General features: G+C 40.1%; 1 protein-coding gene across 6 annotated transcripts in view; it reads right to left on the bottom strand.

Annotated features, from left to right (window-relative positions):
- ARHGAP26 (Rho GTPase activating protein 26) overlaps positions 1–20,677 on the bottom strand; it is a 462,881-nt gene that overhangs the window by 153,934 nt on the left and 288,270 nt on the right. For all 6 annotated transcript variants that reach the window (XM_032291490.1, XM_032293486.1, XM_032292845.1 and 3 more), the window contains exon 17: positions 19,654–19,759. In XM_032291490.1, coding sequence (XP_032147381.1) covers positions 19,654–19,759 — 106 coding nt within the window. The remainder of the gene's footprint in view (positions 1–19,653; positions 19,760–20,677) is intronic.

Below are 20,677 nucleotides of genomic sequence, written 5' to 3'. Positions count from 1 at the left end.
ATTAGAGTATACCCCGATAACACTTATGAAAATTACAACCACAATTACATATACAAATATCACGTGTCTATATTTGGACACACAAAATAATCCATTTTAAAGTAACAAAACATAGTTCAAAAGGGTATATTCTAAAATTCATATTAATGCTTTCCACTGGAGGGCAAAGGGAATTGAACAGGGGTGCCAAGAGACAACGCCAATGTTAACATTTTGGGGGAAGGAACAAACTGGCAAATGTTAGCTGTTAGATAAATAAATATGCATATATGTATAAACACATACATGAAAAATTACAGCAAAACATACAAGTATGTTTGCTCCAAATTATTTTTCATGCATTTTGCTCTTTTTCAAAATAAAAAAGGGAGAAGAGGGAGACTGCACATTTTGGACAATCAGGGTTCCTTTACACTCTCAGAGAACTTTAAAAAGTTCAGTACACTTCAGGGGCTGACAGAGATGACAGAAAAGCTCAAGCATGAGGGCTCATGCTTGTGATCCCAGCACGAGCCCTCATGCTTTGAGAGGCTGAGATGGGAGGACAGTTTGAGTTCAGGAGTTCAAGACCAGCCTGGGCAACATAACAAGATTCAGACTTAAAAAAAAAAAAAAAAAAAAAAATTAGCCAGGTGTGGTGGCGCACATCTGCAGTCCTAGTCACTTGGGAGGCTAAGGTGGGAGGATCACCTTAGCCCAGGAGGTCCAGGCTGCAGCAACCTGTGATTGTGCCACTATAACTCCAGCTTGGATAACAGAGTGAGAGCTTGTCTCAAAACAAAATCGGAAACAAAAACAAGGCCAGGCACAGTGGCTCATGCCTATAATCCCAGCACTTTGGGAGGCTGAGGTGGGCAGACTGAGCCCAGGAGTTTGAAACTAGCCTGGGCAACATAGTGAAACCCCATATCTACAAAAAAATTTAAAAATTAGCTGGGCACGGTGACATGCTCCTGTAGTCCCAGCTACTTGGGAGGCTGAGGTGGGAGGATCTCTGGAGCCCAGGAGGCAGAGGTTACAGTTAGCTCAGATTGTGCCATTGCCCTCCAGCCTGGGCAACAGAGCAAGGCCCCGCCTCAAAAACAAACAAACAAAAAAATAGCTAATAATTTTTAAAATGCACCTTTAATCAATATTATCCTTAGCAGTAGTTCCCAAACTTTAGTGTAGATAGAAATCCTTGGGAGTTTACTAAAAATAGAAATCTCTGCATGCCATCCCTCTCCCCACCATATAATTCAGGAAATCTTGAATGAAGCCCACTGATCTCCTTTTTATACAAAAACCCAAATGTCCCTAGTATGGTACAATAGTTAAGCCTTTGTTAAATGTGCTGAGAAACATTTAAAAAAAAACTTAAAAGCAAATGAAAGTTGCTATTTTAACCTAAAAATCTATTCCCTTTGCCAATAGCAACTTTTAAAAGAAAATTTTATATTTTGATAAGAAACTAAAATTACTATATACAATATTTACTTACATAGCTCTGTAAAATACTGACCCTATCTATAATAGAGGAATATTTTTTATGTGCAATTGAAATGTTAAAGGCACACTTGTTAAAATTATAATAACTCTTGTTCTAGGTAGCAATTAACTTTAATGGAACAATTCTAGTGTTATAATTAAAAAATAACCAACACAGAAAACACAAAGCCTTTTTGGATATATGTATGGTAGACAATTTTTTTTTTTTTAATACAAAGAGGTAAATGTTTTCCTGCTTTGGTTACATTTCCTTTCCCCTTTAAAAGGAATTGGCTATAGAACTGCTTTGTAAAGATGCTTCTTGATATTTTACTTTTGTTCCTTTGCCCCATCATTCCCTTTTCTCCCCACTCCTCCAGAAGGCATAACCCTTCTCTCCATACCCCCTACCCCCACGCCAGTTAGTCCTAGGCTCCCATCCTTTCCATCAAGACCTTCATTAGCTTATGATATTTGCTGCTGAGATGTTATAACAAGGACTCATTCATGTATATAAGCTACTTCTTGATCCATTTAAAAGGAATTGTACATTGTGTAGAAAAAAAAAAAACTGAAAAAGAGAAAAAAAAAGCCCTAGCCATGGATATTGTGGGAAAAATAAATAAATAAATAAATAAAAATAAAAGGCTATCCAGGCTTTGCTATCCATTATCTAATGATAACTACTTCTCTTCCCACGTCCCAGGCAGTCAGGGCTCCTCCTGAGTTTCCCCAGCTCCTATTTCACACCTTGGCACCAACACACAGAGCTGGAGTGTAGTTCAGTTGTGGACAGGCCCATGTTACCCTCTAGGCTGTGAGCTCCTCCTTCCAAACAGAAAAGGTGTCATGTCATGTCCACCTTTGGATACCTGTGTTCTAGCAGTGTGTCTGGCATGCTGTAGGCATGTGATAAAACAGCTGTTGAATGAGTTAGCAAATCCAAACATGTCTTAGGTCTGAGACATCCAATGGAAAAGGAATCTCTAGTATAGGAGTCCTGGCAGATGTTCTCTAAAGGACCAGAGAGTAAATATTTAGCTTTTGCAAGCCATATGGTGTCTCTTGCAACTTCTCAACCTGCCATTGTAGCTGGAAGGCTGCCATAGATAATACGTAAATAAATGAGTGTGCCTCTGTTCCAATAAAACTTTATGAACACTGAGATTTCAATTTCATATAATGTTCATGTGTCATGAAATATTACTCTTCTTTTGATTTTTTTCTCAATTATTTTAAAATGTTAAAAAAATTCTCAGCTTATGGGTCATACAAAAACCAGCACTGGGGTGTTCCAACCCCTTCTCTAGCAGGCCTGGGCAGAGAGATGGATGGAAAAGGCCAGAATGCCAGACACACTGAAATAGATGAAATAGAAATAAAAGAGAAGAGAAAGGTCTATGATGGATGAAAAGTCAGTGGACCCTTAGAGTACCTGTAAATAGGACAAAAACAATGCAGAAACACACACACAAATTAATGCAGCTTGTTATTATTTTTCTTTTATTTTAAACCAATTCTATATAACAGGAAAGGTCACTAATTAATGTCTAAGGAAGTTAGAAAAAAATTGGTGTACTTAAAAGTCTTTAGCGATACTACTTAAAATGAAAAGAAAAGCCACAAAAACCTTTACAAGATAAAAAGTTTTACCACCATTTTTACATTGCTAAAATGTATTCTTTCTCTTCCCTGTCCATTTTCCAGTAAAAATGCAAATAAGCAGAAATGCAGACAAAAGTCAGGGAGCAAAAGCAGACAAAGGGATTCTTTCTCCAAATAACCAAGAATTAACTTGTCCTATCATACCCAGTCCTACTGTATAAAATCATAGATGTCTTCAAAGTTAAAGGGAGCTCAGAGTCACAGTCTGCTCCTCTCATCAAAAATACTAACTTTTTAAATAGCACACACAATTATTTCATAAAAATTCAAAAATGAAGCCAGGGGTTAGAAAACCCAAGTTAAGATACTGATGGCTATCCTTCCAGACAGTTTTCTTTGACTGCAGTGTGTGTATGTACTTTTTAAACACAAAAATAATCCTTCTCCATTTGTAGATGAAGAAACTGAAGGCCTAGTAAACTAGTATAAGATCACACACAAAATGAGTTAGTAAAAACCAGGATTAGAACCTTTTGCCTGCTGGGCCAATCCTCTCCCCTAAGAGAAATACAAATAAAAGAAACAATCTCCTAATAGAAACAAATAATTAGCCTCTTAGATATGTCAGTGTCTTTTCCATAGCAATTACTTAATAAATTAATACATGGTGAAATGAATGATGACAGCTGGGCTGACCCATTCCTTTACCTCGGTATGACTTTGTCTGAACCAGCTTAATCACAGATGTTCCCGATTATCAATAACACGAGATAGTATAGTTTTCAACAAGCTATCAAATCCCAAAGAACACAGGGATACAAGGACAGCCTCTTTAATAGTAACTGGCATGTAACTTACAATTTTTGCTAATGAAGGTGATTCACTTTGAAACTTACCTTTCAACTTAATTTTAAAATGAGGCATTATTCTGGGTCCTTTATGGATTAGTTTATTAGGAATTCAGTTGGATTCCCCTTGTCTCCTAAGAAGGAGCATTAGAAGGAGCAGAAAGCACCAAGATATTTGTATAAGGTTTGCCTTAAGTTTCAGCTAAGATCAGATTTAACTGTACTAAAACAATTTCTTCTCTAAATTTTATTTTTAAAGGACAAATTATAATTGTACATATTCGTGGGGAACATAGCGATGTTTTCATATATATAATGCATGGTGGTCAGACCAGAGTAATCAGCATATCCATCATCTCAAACATTCATCATTTCTTTGTGTCAGAAATGTTCAATATCCTCCTACTAGCTATTTGAAACTGTAACTGTTAACTATAGTCATCCTAGAGGAGTATAAAACACTAGACTGTATTTTTCCTATCTAGCTGTAATTTTGTATCCTTTAACAAATCCTTCCATATCTCCCTTCCTCCTACTCTTTCCAGTCTCTAGTAACTTATTTTTTCACTTTTTACTTCTACGTATTCTCTTCCACTTTTTACTTCTATGAGAGCAACCTTTTTTAGCTTCCACATGAGTGAGAACACGTGGTATTTAATTTTGTTTCTTCACTTAGCATAATGTTCTTCAGTTCCATCCATGTTGCTGGAAATGACAAGATTTCATTTTTTTTATGGCTGAATAGTATTCCATTGTGTGTATATATGTATCTCATTTTATCCATGCATCTGCTGCTAAACACCTAGGTTGAAACCATATTTTGGTTATTGTGAATAGTGGTTCAATAAACATTAGTGTGCAGAAGTCTCTTCAATATAATAATTTTCTTTCCTTTGGATAAGTTTCCAGTAGTGGGATTGCTGGATCATATAGTAGTTGTATTTTCAGTTTTTAAAGATACTTCCATACTGCTTTCCACAGTGGCTGTATTATGGAAAACATTCCCACAAATAGTGTATAAGAGCTCCCTTTTCTCCCCATCCTTGCCAGCATTTTTTTTTTTTTTGGCCATCTTAATAATAGTCATCCTAGAGTGAGATGATACCTCACTGTGGTTTTGATTTTCATTTCTCTTATGATTAGTGACATGCACATATTTTCATATATATTTGCTGGCCATCTGTCTTCTTTTGAGAAATGCCTGTTCAGATCAGTTGCCCATTTCGTAATTGAGATTTTTTTCCCCGTTGAGATGTTTGAGTTTCTTGTATATTATAGATCAGATAAGCGGTTTGCAAACATTTTCTCCCATTCTGTAGGTGGGCTTTTCATTCTATTGTTTCCTTTGTTGTGCAGAAGATTTTTTAACAATGAGATTTTGATATCACTTTTGTTTGTTTGCTCTGAGACAGAGCCTCCCTTGGTCACCCAGGCTGAAGTGCAGTGGCATGATCTCTATCTCAGCTCACTGCAACTTTCACCTCCCTGGTTCAAGCAATTCTCTCCCTCAGCCTCCTGAGTAGCTGGGATTACAGGTGCACACCACCACACTCAGCTAATGTTTCTGTATTTTTAGTACAGACAGAGTTTCACCATGCTTGCTAGACTGGCCTAGAACTCCAGATGTCAGGCAATCCACCTGCTTCCCAAAGTGCTGGGATTACAGGCATAAGCCACTGCACCCAGCCCATATTTGTTTCTTTTTGCTTTTATTGCCTGTGCTTTTAAGGTCTTATTCATATAATCTTTCCCCAGACAAATGTCCTGAAGCATTTCCCCTACATTTTCTTCTAGTAGTTTCATTGTTTTGGGTCCTACATTGAGGACTTTGATCTATTTTGAGTTAATTTTTGCACAGGGTGAGAGGTGGGGATCTAGCTTCATTTTTCTGCATGTGGATTGTCCAGTTTTCCCAGCACCATTTATTGAAGAGGTTATCCTTTCCCCAGTAAGTATTTTTGGCACCTTTGTCAAAAATGAATTGGCTGGAGGTATGCAGGTTAATTTATGTGTTCTCTATTCTGTTCCATCAGTCTATGGGTCCGCTTTTATGCCAGTACCATGCTGCTTTGGATACTACAATTTTGTAGCATTTTCTTTTTTTTTCTTTCTTTTCTTTTTTCTTTTTTTTTTTGAGGCAGCATTTCGCTCTTGTTGCCCAGGTTGGAGTGCAGTGGCATGATCTTGGCTCACTGCAGCCTCTGCCTCCCAGGTTCAAGCGATTCTCCAGCCTCAGCCTCCTGAGTAGCTGGGATTACAGGCATGTGCCACTACGCCCAGCTAATTTCATATTTTTAGTAGAGACAGGGTTTCTCCATGTTGGTCAGGCTAACTTTGAACTCCCAACCTCAGTTGATCCGTACGCCTCGGCCTCCTAAAGTGCTGGGATTACAGGCATAAGCCACTGCACCCAGCTTCTTTGTAGTATATTTTGAGGTCGGGTAGTGTGATATCTTCAGTTTTGCTCTTTCTCGGGACTGTTTTCACTATTCATAGTCTTCAGTGGTTCCACATATGTTTTAGGACGTTTTTTTTCTACTTCTGTGAAGAATGTCCTTGTTTTTCTGTTTGTTTGTTTGTTTGTTTTATTTTGTTTTTGTTTTTTTGAGATAGAGTCTGGCCGTATCACCCAGGCTGAAGTGCAGTGGTACAATCTTGGCTCACTGCAACCTCCGCCTTTCCAGTTCAAGAGATTCTCCTGCCTCAGCCTCCCAAATAGCTGGGACTACAGGTGCACACAACCATGCCCAGCTAATTTTTGTATTTTTAGTAGAAATAGGGTTTCACCATGTTAGCCAAGCTGGTCTTGAACTCCTGAACTCAGGTGATCAGTCTGTCTCGGCCTCCCAAAGTGCTGGGATTACAGGCATGAGCCACTTCGCCTGGCCAGTTCATGGTATTTTGACAGGGATTGTACTGAATCTGTAGACTGCTTTGAGTAGTACTCTCATTTTAACAATATTAATTATTCTCATCCATGAGCATGGGGTGTCTTTGCATTTGTTTGTATCCTCTTCAATTTCTTTCATCAGTGTTTCGTAGTTTCTCTTGTACAGGTTTTCAATCTCCTTGGTTAAATTTATGCCTTAGTATGTGCCTATTCATGTCAAAAGTCACTATACATTAATAACATAACAAAGATGGGATAATCTACATGTTTGCCAGTGTTCTTTGCTTCATTAACAATCTGGCTAGGGCTGGAGAGAAGGACCTTATAGGACAGACAACATTTGGAAGGAAAGCTCATAACTAGGTAGCATGCAAAGCAGTTTAAGTGACAGTTCTATTACGAAGGGAAATGTAGTTCTTAAAGTAGTAAAATGGCAAGATTATCATTTAATACAGAGAACAAGAGAACCTGACTAACAGCCAAGAGGCATATTTGACATGGGAAACCCACATTTGCCTGATGACTTAAAAAAATAGGTTTAAATGTGCTGGATTCTGAGGACTGGTAAACCAAGAAGCTACCATCAGCACTCCACCAAACATCACTGGAGACAACTCTGGGCCCAGGGCATGTCTGAAGACATGCTGAGAAGAGAGGTCAGGCCTTTGGGAAGTGCTAGTTCCTGCAAGAACCAAATCAGGCTTCTGGGGAACCAAGCTGTGTTACCAAGTATTAGGAAAATATCTCAGTGTTGTTTTCTGTTTTGTATTTATTATGATTATGGTCTTATCCTCAATGCTGTTTGCTGTTTTGTATTTATTATGATTATGGTCTTATCCTCCACATAATGATGCATAATAGGGTTATTGAGGCACTTATAAGATCCATCACAGAGTTAAAATTTGTACCAAGACCTGAAACTTCTAATATAAAACAGGAATTCTCTAAGGCAAAAAACTGAATTTCAGCAAGCACAATATATAAACAGCTGACATTTTTAATTGTTTGGCATCTTTTGAATAATGACATTGAATTTCTCCTTGGAAAATTTCCAGTTGGATGTCTTTCTCCCATTACATGTGGTCCTACCAAGAATGATAGGTGAGTCCTCAACTACCGCCTTACTACAGATGTGGGGACCTTACCCATGAGAGACCATGACAACTCTCTTTACTAGGAATGTTAACCTGCGGTAGATTCTCAAGGTGACAAAGGTAGTTGGAACTGAGACATCGCAAAGGTAGTGCTTGAAAAGGGCTACCCATGAGTTACCTGAATATTTTCCATGCATTCATTCATTCAACAAATATTTATTGAGTACCTCTTACTATGTGCAAAGCACTGATCTTGTTGCTAAGGAAACAGTAATGTAGAGCAGACAGAAATTACCAACCTCGTGGAGTTTATACTTCAGGGAGAAGAAAATAATAATGAGAAAATCAATCGATCAAATATATAATACATTAGATGGTGTCATGTGTTATAGAAAAAAATTAAGCAATTATAATAGGTAGGGAGTGAAGGGGCAGGAGACTGTGATCTTAAAACAACTGAGGAAGACCTCATTGGGGAGGCCAGCAGATAGCAGGAGGGGAGATGAGATCTGAGGTCTGACGGACAGAGTCCTGGGGTGCAGCAAACAGAACTGAGAAGTAGAAGTCAAGGAGGCAGGAGGAAAACCAGGAGAGTATAGTGTTCTGGAAGCCAAGAAAGAATATCAAGGAGGAAAGAGTGAGAATTTGTGTTAAATCCTTCAGAACAATTAAAGAAGGGAAGACTGAAATTGATTTAGCAACAGGAGGCTATCAGCAATACTGATATAAGGCATTTCGGTGGATGAATGTGCATAAAAGCCTGAGGTTCAAGAAAGAATGAGTGGGAAGAGAGGATTTAGGAACAGCAAGCACAGACAACTATTTGAGTTCTTCTGGGAAGATAACAAAAAAATGGGATAGTACCTAGAAGGGGATATGGGATTGAGAAAGGTTCTTTGCAGTTGTTGCTTTTTTTCTTTTTTATGTTTCAAACAATTGCAGAAATTACAATATGCTGATGTGCTGACAGGAAAGATTTAGCGGAGACAGAAAAGTTAATGACACAGAAGACAGAGGGAGAAACCACTGGACCCCAGTCCTTAAGGATACAAGGGGAAATCAATCAGCTCTAGTGCCCAAGGGAAGGGAATACCTTTAGATAGGAGCACTGGGTTCCCCTGTCACACAGGAGAAATGGTAGAAACATGGGCACAGGTGTGGATATTGTGGTGGTAGCCTGTAGAAGTTCTCTTCTGATTGCATCTGTTTTCTCTGCAGAATAAAAAGCGGTATCTGAGACAATCATCTAGATGAGAAGAAGAAATGGCCTAGAGAAACACAGTAGGATACCAGCTACCACAAGGGCCCTTGAGGTTGCTTTGAGATGTCTGATGGTTTAATTCTACTTTCCATTATGTGATTGACCAAGAAGGCTTTCAATTAATTTTCTTTTATTTTTATTTGATTTTATTTTTTGAGACAGGGTCTCGCTCTGTCGCCCAGGCTGGAGTGTAGTGGCACGGTCTTGGCTCACTGCAACCTCTGCCTCCTGGGCTCAAGTGATTCTCGTACCTCAGCCTCCCAAGTAGCTGGGACTACAGGCACGTGCCACCACACCCGGCTAATTTCTGTATTTTTAGTAGAGATGGGGTTTCACCATGTTGGCCAGGCTGGTCTTGAACTCCAGGCCTCAAGTGATCTACCTGCCTTGGCTTCCCCTGTTCTGGGATCACAAGCATAAGCCACTGCTCCTGGGCCCTCTTTTTATTTTTTTAAATTAGCCACCGTTGACATATGTTGCTTTCAGCCAAAAAACGAATATACAAACTTTTTTGAGGCCTAGAGTGCCCCTAATATCTGACTTTAATAAAATAGTCATCCTATTCTACCCAATCCTAGGTACCTCCAAATACATAGCAAGACCTGCTTGCAATATACCAATAGACCGAACATTTTGGGTTCCTCTACCACCTACTGAAGAGGATAATGATTTACATTTACAATACCAAATTGGAAACACTAAATAAATCAGGATGATAAACTGCTGGAAAAAAAGCATTCCTGTCCATGTGTGAAAGCAGAAAGACTGATACCAAAATTCAACCCCCCTGAACTTTTCTTCAAGCCCTTTGAGTTAAACTGTAAAAGTGAAAAAATATACACCAAGACAGAATGAAGCTGAATATATGCATAACCTTAGAGTATGGATTAATACTTCAATATAGATTTCAGTAACTTGAGGAAGGAAATCCACGTGAAGACTGCTCTCAGGGGGAAACTGGAAGGTCAAGAGGGCCATTTTCACAGTGGATGGTAATGTTTAATCTGGGAATGGCATCTGAGAGAGCAGTCAAACTGAGTAAAACAGAAGGAAAGTAGGACTCTCCCACAAAGAGAAACATTTCAAAGATCACAAAGATGAGTGGAAATTTCCAGACCATGCAGACAAAGATGAGTCTTCATGATATAACGTGCCATCCCCCTCCAGGAAATTAAGAGTTATTAAACTCTAGCAAAGACAGCTGCTTCTGAGATGAAATCAGCCTTGCGACACCAAGAAGCAGAAGTCGGGGGGGGGGGGGAAGGGGAGTAACCTCCATGGAAATCAGCCTTACATGGCTTGTTCCTTCAAACAGGTGCACTGCTCCACGGGGCATTTAAATCATGAAGAGCCCTGATATTCACAGGGAAGTGTGAGACTTGAGATAAGGTAGGACCCGAAACCAGAGATGAACAGCTCTTTCTCCCAGCTGGCCCTGTGCTAGCTCATCTTTTGCTAGGAAGGGAGAGATGCTCAGCCCTTTGGGCCAAATGCACACAAACTGCCAAGAAAACACAAGCAAGGCAAAAATAAACACATGCACACACAGAAATCTCCCAAGTAGACAAGGGCTGTGTGTGCTATGTTTTTAGCATCCAGCCCTAAGAGCTTTGCTTGCCAATAACAAAACTATGAAGAAAGCCCCATCTAGTCAGCCAGAATGACTTATTTTGGTTTCAATAATTGCCCTAATTTCCCACACCCTAAAGCCAGCTCTATCGTCTTCTTTTTTCCATTCCCTGATTTATCCAACAGATTGCAGAAATTAACATTTACAGGAGGCGTACTATGTGCCAGGCACTCTTCTAAACTTTTTGTAGATTAATTTAATCTGCACAACTCTAAAGGGGTGAGTGCTATTGTTTTAGGTTTTCCAGAAAGAAGAGACTTAAAGTGTAGTCACACGTTGCTTAACAATGGAGATATGCTGAGAAATAGGTCATTAGGTGATTTTGTTGCTGTGTGAACATCATACACTTGTACAAACCCAGATAAATGGTAGAGCCTGCTGCACACCTAGGCTCTATGGTATACCCTATTGCTCCTAGACTACAACCTGCACAGCATGTTTGTACTGAATACTGTAGACAATTGTGACACAATGGGAAGTATTCATGCATCTAAACAGAAATGGTAGAGTAAAAACATGATGTAATCTTAAGGACTACTGCCATATACATGTTTCATCACTGGTAGACACATTGCCATGTGGTGCATAGCTGTACATAAGGGCTTACCTGACACTACTTTACCAGGGGATTATTGGGGGAGTGAGGCAGAGAAGAGAAGCCAGACCCCACCTGGGTCAAGCACCAACACACTTGCTCAATCTCTTGAGACCATCTTCAAAGAGGCTGTTAAACAACTGCTTCTGGGATACTCAGCTCCCCTCTCTCACTGTCCAAAGGTTTTCTCCTCAGAGTGCCCCCCTTGTCCCAGTGAATCTGTGTGTGCATGTCACTTTGTGTCACGCCTCCCTAGGGTGGTAAGAAACACAGGTATGAGGCTCCAGGCTGCCAGGCTGCACTTGCAGGAAGTGCGGTGGAGCCCACACAGAAGTGGTCATCTCAGTGGTGGCTATAATACAAACAAGAGAAGCCAAGAAAACCTGATGTGCTAAGTTAAAACTTCCTGATACAATTATTATCATCTTTTTTCAGATGAGGAAACTCAGGCATAGAGAAATAATTCAAATGCAAGGTTACATAAGAGGTGAGATCAAAATCAGGTAGTTTGGCTACAGAATGTTCTCTCTTAACCACTGTGCTCTTATGCCCTACAGATTAACTTTATATATGTAGAAGTCTGCCAGCTGCCATGTCTGAGCCACAATTATTCTGAAGAGCTGATGAGAAACAGACAATGTAAGAACATCAGTATTGCAGATAACACTCACAATGCAATTCAAAGAGGATACAGCAAGAGAGGACTCCAGTGCCCAAAACAGTGGGAGCAAATCCATTTAACCACCACCGCTCAGCCAAAACCAGAGGCATTTCATGAAGAATATGCTCCCAAGGTCAATGTATAAGAAATCTGGGCTCTGCTAAGGATTAGCAAGAAAGAAACTAAGTCATGTTCACATTTGCTCACTTCTCACTTTCTCACTTCTATATTACTCCCGAAATTAAAGGCGGCACCAATTAAGAAAGAAAAACAGAGCGTCTTTCTCCCGCTCCTCCCTTAATTTGGGAGGGGATTCCGTGGACTCAGAAAAGGAAGACATGAATCGGAAAACAGGAAATTTATTGAGAAAATAAATCCAAACACAAGTGGAACAACTCAAAACAAACAACAGACCCAAATCAAAGGAGCTCTCAGACTGCTGAACATTAACAGCTTGAAGTCAAGCATTTCCCCTTTCAGAATGGGTGTTACATGTGATGTGAAAGATTGAGTTCCTTGAATGCAGAAATTTTGTTGTGTTTTTTAAAGCAAAAAATTTAAACTGCACTTGTATCTTTCTTTTTCCTACCTCTAAAGGCTACAAAGCCACAGAACAGGGAAATTCTTGGGTTGAGAGTAAGCAAAGGTCTGGCAGTGAGGCTAAATCATGTTGAGCTCTGATTTCTTCCTCTGCATTTCCACTAATTTAAAGTGCCAAGTTGCCTATTTGCTTTAAAATATGTCATTGTGCTCTTTGCAATGTCCCTTTAAATAGATTTTCCTTTGACTCTGCCAAAAATAGCTGGAGAAGGTCCTTTGAGAATCCCATTCTTAGTCTTAAAAAAATGCACTCTTCTTCCTGCCCCATACCCATAAATAGGCCTGGAAGCGGTATCACCCACTTCTTTCATGGACCTCCCATCTATCAGAAATAATAAATCTTTCAGCAGAGAGAGAGGAAAAAAAGAGCCAGTCAAGGAAGTAACTCCCTCAGCCCATTTCTGCTTGCTCATTTATGTGATTCACCAAATATCAAGCTCCTCTTTTGGCTTAAGCAAATAGGTAGTCAAGGATTGAAAACCCAAATGCCTACAACGGGGGCGGAAAGAAGTAAGCTGGAAGCAAGAGACAACAGGAACTGTTAGGAACTAAGGCAACCTGGAGAAGGCACACCCTGGGGGATAGGGTTGTGGCTTCTACTCAGCTCCAGCCCATTGTTAGCAGGGAGATACGAATTTTTCAAGTAAAATCACCCTCTTCAAGGATGTTGGAAACCTGTTCAAAGTTTGAAAACAGTCATGTGTAGGACACCACCACCATCAAACACATGTATGGGCTGCTCTGGCTATGGGCTTCTTTTGCAAATTCCAGGTAAGAAACAAAGACAAGGGAGACAGACTGCCTATCCCCTGGAGGCTTAAGATGTCGCAGGAGTGGGAGATACACTCCTGAGCAAACTGTCCCACCAGGAGGAATGTGATACCTGCTAAAAGAGAGGAACAAGCAAAAGCTGTGGGAGCTCAGGAAAGCAAGAGGGCACTTGTGGCAGGAAGGATTCTCGTTGGCAGTGACATTTGAGCTGAAGCTAGAAGAATGAGGTAGCCTTTGGCAGGTAGAGGCTGGGGAGGGGCCATTCCAGATAGGAGAAAATGAATTGCAAAAGGCAAAAAGATGGAGCATGGAGGAGGGTATCTGAGAAGGGGTCAAGAGACGCTTCATGTGTTTGCCCAAGAAATATTCATGGCTACTGTGTGCCATGCGGTAGGAACAGGATGGTGATCATAAGAAACAGACACAAGATGAAGCTGCAAATTCCAGAAACGTCTGGTTCAGACAGGGCTTTGGAGGCCATTTCCAGGGTTTTATCTTAAGAGCAATGGGGAAGCTGCCTTTGAAGTTTTTTTAAGCAGGGGAATCACATGCTGAGATTTGCAGTTTTCAAAGTTCTCTGGAAGCACAACATGCACTCTGCGGACTGGAGGGGAGCCAGAGCTCCACCAGCCAGAGCAACAGGGAGGAGGCCTTGCAAGCAGCCTGGGAAAGACACAATGGCAGCTTGGACTATGGGAGTAGTGATGGAGACAGAGAAAAGCAGACAGATTCAAGAGACAGAAAAGGGTTAAAAAAATCACTAGAACTCTTGAGTTCAGGGTGGTAGTCAGTAAGGGAAAAGCCAGATGGGACTGGAGAATGGGGTCAATGTGGCTGCGTGGGGGTACAGGGCCATACCACCAGTAGCCCAGCTGCCAAGCAATCCTGCACTGGCAGCACTGGGGTGTTCAGTGGTTACTAGCGAGAACAAAGGTTCTGGAGCCAGGGTGAGGGAAGGCAGCCAGAGAAACTCACAGGAGCTTTCCATCTTGGAAAGCCATCATCTCAAAATACTGTTTCCTTTAAATGTGCTTTGTAAAATTCTACAGCTATCTTGTTTGGACTAGTCTTGATGACAAAGGAATAACTAGCTCTTTTCATGTGTTTAACAGCTCATTGGTAAGTTAAATCTTACCTTCTTGATGTGGAATGGAAAAAGAAGGAATATTAGAGTATTCTAATATGTGTTCATGTCAAGTCTCAATATTCATTTCCTTTTATTTTGAACCCTTCTTAAGAACTTCAGGGAATGCTACTGAACCACTGGGCTCATCTTCTTTGGTGTCAATGCTTGGCAATGACTTTCTTTATAACCACAAGCATTTGTACATGAACCTAATTCACTGTTTCTAGATCGCTTAAAGAAATATGAATATATCCTTTTTGATTTGCAGGAATGCCTGGAAGTACTCAGACTCTAGTCACAGAAATGAAAACAACAACAACAACAACAACAACAAGAACCACAACAACAACAACAAAACCCAAGCTACGACATGCTCAGTCCTTGATAATTTCTGCCAACAGAGTCTACACATTTTGATAAGGTATCACTTGTATGCCAAGCATTTTCTCCACAATATTCCTTCATAATCTCAGTGATCTACAGAATTTTTTCCATTTTGGAAAGTCACAACATGTAACAGATGATCAAAATAAACATTAGACAGTTGGGTAATGAAAAGAACAAATAGGGAATCAGTAAGAGGCAATGGAGTAAAGTCAGTTTTGCCCTCTTCGTTACCCTCTCTTACCTTCCACCCCCTAAAATCTTGTAAGTTAGTGCTTATGTGCCCACACTGCAGATGTACTCAACTCTCCTCCCCAAATTGGTCTTTCTGTCTCATATGTCTTGATTGAGTTAGCACACCATGCAATAAGACTTAATACTCTCTGTTAAATGTGATTTACCAAGACTACTTGCAGTGGACACTGTGGGCTGGCTACTCAAAGCTCTGTCTTTATTCTGATGTCCAAGCCTCCCACAAGTGGCTAAGATAAATCCTGATGGGTGGAAAATAATCGTGGTGGTCCCCAGTGACTGCTGTGGACCAATGAGATGTGACATAAAGTGTGCTGGAGAATGTCTGGGAAAAGTATCATCCTAGCCCTCAAAAAGAGACTCAAAGAAGAAATAGCACCTTTTCTCCCTCTGGACAAGCACTAACATGCAAGGACACAGTGCAGTATGTCGGGACTCTGCGGGGAGCTAGTCAACACAAGACACTGGCTGAGCAGGAACGTGGAAATAACCCGACTCCTTCATGAGCTGAGAAGCTAACCAACTCTCAGGATGGATTCTGTGTCATGACACAACAGGTCTTCTTATTGTTTAAGCCATTTTGAATGGGCTTTTCTTTCATTTGCAGCTCAAAGCAACCTAAATGATACCATATCTCTCTGGGGAAGCAAGATAGTGCTCTGCCTCTCCAACAACCCTGCAACAAAGGAACAGTTGATCCAAAAAAGAAAAGAGACTAAGGTTTATTTCTCAATAAGTATTTTGGGAAAACCAGCTGTGAAAAGATATTTTTAATATCTACTCCTGATGTATGGAGAGTTCTTTGAAATCCTTCCTCACTGCATAAACACTGTAATGAAGCTACAATGAGCCACTAGGAATGGTATGTGTGGGGATATACAAAAGTCATAATATGTAAACATTAGGAAACTACCATGAAATTAGTCTTTATTACTCATCTACTCTTATTTCCTCCTACGATTATAAGAGTGGGATACTTTTCTTGTGCCCTGCTCCATCTGATGAAAACAGAATTATACAATTGGAGGAGAAAGAAAATTGAGGCTCAAAGAGGTAGAAAAATTGGTTCAAGGACCCATGGCTAGCTGAGGATGATGCTTTTCATAAGTAAAAATGCCTTTTGCATGACTTTAAAACAAAACATTTGTTGAAAACTCAATGCAAAGTCAAATCGCAAAGACTTGGAAAGTCAAAACTGGATTTCTTAAAAGCTCATTTAATCATGACAATAAAATCTCCCTTTCGAACTCACTGCTTTGAGCTTCTTCTTTCTAATTCTAATATTTACCTACATCCCAATCCACATTCTTCTCAAAACCATTTCTCTCTCCTAGGAAATCCTTGCATATGGCCCATTCTCTGAGCCAGTGGTTTTTAAAACACTGCTCTCACAATAATTACCTGGGAAATAAATCAGAAATGCAGATTCCCAGGCAGAGAGCCTGAGTAGACCCACAGAGCCCAGAAATGTCAATGTAAACAAGCACCCCAGGTGATTCTAACCATGCTTTGAGGCACATGACTCCAGACTGTGTACTAGATTCCAAGATCCAAACAGAAAACATCTAATTATCATAGTACATTTAAGCCGAAACTATAAAAATATGTGCATGGTTGCCTATAATTTTTCTGTTCCCTCTGAGGTCTGAAACAAATCCAACATCTCTACGATTTGAATGTACCCTGGTAATCATTTGCTTTAGAGGTTTGGAAGGTTTTATCCTTCCCCCTACCCAAGACTCTTTTTCCCTCTGAATGAATTTTTAGCTGGGATTAAATATAAAATGCCTTAATTCTCCCTCTGTGGCTAAGGGAAATCAATTTTGGAAAATGTTTCAAAAGAGTACTTTAAAAAATATACAATACAAAATGTCTTGCCTTTGAACCAGAATTCTGAGATGCACAAGGCAAAACAGTGGGTAATGAGAGAAGTAAACACCAGATTTTCCAGCAGAATCAGCCCTGAAACCAAAACTTAGGAAGGAAGCTGACCATTAAGTAAGTGGCCCAGAGGAACAATAGCTCAGGCGTATCCTAGGGTAAGTCCAAACCTGAGAAAACTGGAATTAGACAAACCTGTTGTCCCAAGTTAACTTTCTCTTACTGCTTGATTTTAAAATAAGGACAGTGCTGTAAATGAGAATATAAAGTTTAAGTGGAATCTTAGAACTCCTCTGGATGCCAAATAATTTTTTCAGACCTAAATAAATACTCTTTACTGGATTCAACACTGCTCATTCATATCCTTCTCCGCAGGGACATTTTAAATATAGAGGTTCGGGAGACCAAGAACACAGCACGCTAAGCATTTGAGTCTGCTATAGTCTATTACTAGCTCTAACCAACTCACATTACAGCATGAGAGGTTGTCTACAGGCAGATTTCTTGATAATTAAATGAACAAGAAATGCCATACAACCACAGAAAATCATTCTCAAGTTTCAAAGATAACACATAATGCTCGAGAATTGCTATGAAGTAAACAACTCCAGCAATAAAACTGCTTTAAATTGGCTAGAAAGCCAAAAAAAAAAAAAAAAAAAAAAAGGAAAAAAGTGTCAAGGTCACAGCTGTAATTTGCAAATTCCAGTTTACAACTCTTAGGTCAGTAACAAGGATGGACTGAAAGTAAAGGGACTGGAGGGGCAAAGGGTGGAAAAAGAAAGCGAAAGTGAGCCATGCACCACGAGATGAACAAGTTCAACTGTTCAACATCTACCTTAAAGGTTTTGTTTTGATGCTTTTTTTCTTCTTCTTCAAAGAATCCAAACAATCCTAAAGGAAATTTAAAAATAGGAAAAATGCAACACTGGCTCTGCTGGGCCACCATTCACTTTTGGTCTGTCTCAGTTCAATTAAGCTCTCTTTCTAATTGCACAGCTTGAAGAGGCCCATGGCTTTTAGATGGTTCCTCACCTTCTCCAGCTGCTCTCTGCAGGCCTGAAGACCTCTTTAAGACCCAGTGGCCCTGAAGCAGTCATGAGCACCCCCACACATACCAGGCTGGAGGGTACACTTGGAACCTCCTGTGTCTTGGTGTTTGCCCTTCAAGTGTGCAAAGTTTTGCAACTAAGATCTAAACCAGCTTCTCTGCTTAATAAATGCCCAACTCTGGGTTGTGTGGAACTGGTACCAAACTGTCATCTCAGAGCATCTGGAGTTACTTTATAAAGCCCAGTTCCCATTATTTTAAACACGCTTCATCAGGATTCTTTGACATCTTCGGGGCATTCTCCAGTAAACTTGTGTATTACCTGCTATGCTTTCTAAGTATTCCTGAACACACAGCTCTAATATGGCGAGGCAAGAAAAAAAATTGGTCAATAATGGAGTAACTGTGGCTTTGCCGAATTGCTACCCAATAGCACACAAAACACTCTTGCTTCTTCATGGAAATGAGGAAATGGTGGAAATCTTCATGATATATATCACTCTTTTTCCCAAAGGTAGTATCAAGTGCTTGACAGAAAGATGAAAACTAACCATCACAATCTCCCTCAGGAGAATATCAACTTACCCCCAAGAAATACCCTAATAGCATAGCAAAATGTGGATAAGGGCCAAATTTATAACACATCAGTTCAGTAGAATGTAGGGATTAATAATTTAGGTTAACTGGTATGCTCTCATTCTTTTCGTGTGCTCCAGTCTGCAATCAAGAACATACCATCAAAGTCAATGGCAGGTTAGAACGCACACACAGGTGGTGACAAACACAGCATGGGAAGTCAGCAATGCCATTCGTAACAGGGTCAAGCAACAGTAAATACACAAATATTCGAAGACATTATGAGACTGTAAATACTCCCAGCAGAAAATCAGGCCCCTACTGAATGCTTTGATTATCTCAGAGGACAAGTGAGTATTTGCCAAAAATAATTCCTTTATTCTTTATACTTCTTCAAAGGCTTTAATGCATGTAACTTTAAAAATCAATGGCCTTGTAGAAAAAAGTGAGCCTATTATCCATATTAGATAGGGAAACTAAGGAGTAGAAAGTTCAGTAGTTTGTTCAGGGCTGGTTAAGCAACATGTTAATAATGGAGTCAGCTCTAGAATCCAGGCCTCCTTACTAAAAATCCAAATTCTGTAAACCCACAACATATTTGTGTTTTCCTGATGAGCATAAGAACATATAATCCCCCGAAACTCTGTGTGGTGACCTGGCATTATGGACAACACACTCTAGTTTGTCCTTGATCATCACAGGGCCAAATCTCCCTGAAAATTGTGCTTGGTGGCTTGGTTGCATGAACACTTCCTCAGCCTCCTCTGGCATGGGAAGGCCGTCTGGCATTTGCTGCTGTTCACCACTGCAATTAACATTTCACACATTTCTTTCCTAAGCCTCCAGCATACCTGATGCAATAGTGGGAGGGAGAAACAAAAGCAGAACTGAGACCAGCTTCACTGCTAAGATAAGAACTTTCAGGGATAAGAAAAGGGCTAGTAATTGGTCTTAAACCTACTTTGCCAAGTGGTTCATGAGCAGCTGTAACATCTGCCGATTTTTCTCGGGGAGCCGATGAACAAGGCTGTGGATTTCAGAGACCCGAGACTCCTGGTTCTCTAGTTCTGTGAAGGAAGGAGGGAGGTAATATTTTATCAATGTCACAGCTAAACAACTTTAAGGATGAAAAATCAAGGGAAACCAAAGGATGGGCACTAACAGACCAAGGATTTCTGAAAGATTTACAATCCTGTCTTGTGTGTACTCTGCGTGGCCAGCATGACTAGATCTAGAAGTCCTTTTAATGGTACTTTCTGGAAGAGGGTTGCCAAAAAGAACTGTCATCAAAAAATCCAAGCCAAGATGATGATGTGATGAAATGGAGCCAGTCAACTGCAAACCCAGAGCTGCTCCTGAGAATGAACTCCAGAGTAGCTGGCTCCCTTGAGTGAAGACTTCATTTCAAGGAAGTAAGGAACTTTATGCACTTGTAAAGTGATAAACAAATATTATGTGAACAACATTGCAAGGGTTTCAAATATCAAAATAACACCTCAAGCAGCATCAAGGAAATCAAAGGAAATGTCCAGTATCCTCCAATCACGTATGACAACCAGCCTGGCTAGAGAGAAAGTAATGGCAGATAAAATGTTCAAGTCTTTCTGCCAACTTGTAACCAAATCATGGCTTGTCACATTCTCTTGGTTGAACCTGGGTAAGTGGCTTTGTTTCTCAGGCAAACAGATTGAGGGTACTCATCACACCTATTTATAGGACTGATAAGAGGTTTAAGTAGAGAATGGTTGCTATAGGTTTGTAATTTCTCGAGAAAGAAATGCCATAAACACCATCTTCACTCGCAGCTTTCTCTTTCCTGTTTTAAGCGGACAACTATGAGTAGATAAGGACACCAGAACATTAGGTACCTACTAAATTAGGCCAGTCGTAGCTACCAGGGTAAATAAATTCTAAAGCCTAAAAGGAACCCGGGACAGGCAGAAGTTACTGACATAATAATACTGTGAAGATTCATGCCGGACTTA

Source organism: Sapajus apella, unplaced genomic scaffold (assembly GCF_009761245.1).
Source record: "Sapajus apella isolate SASKATOON/1434 unplaced genomic scaffold, GSC_monkey_1.0 scaffold1, whole genome shotgun sequence".
NCBI lineage: Eukaryota > Metazoa > Chordata > Mammalia > Primates > Cebidae > Sapajus > Sapajus apella.
This window is presented reverse-complemented; position numbering and strand designations above follow the sequence as displayed.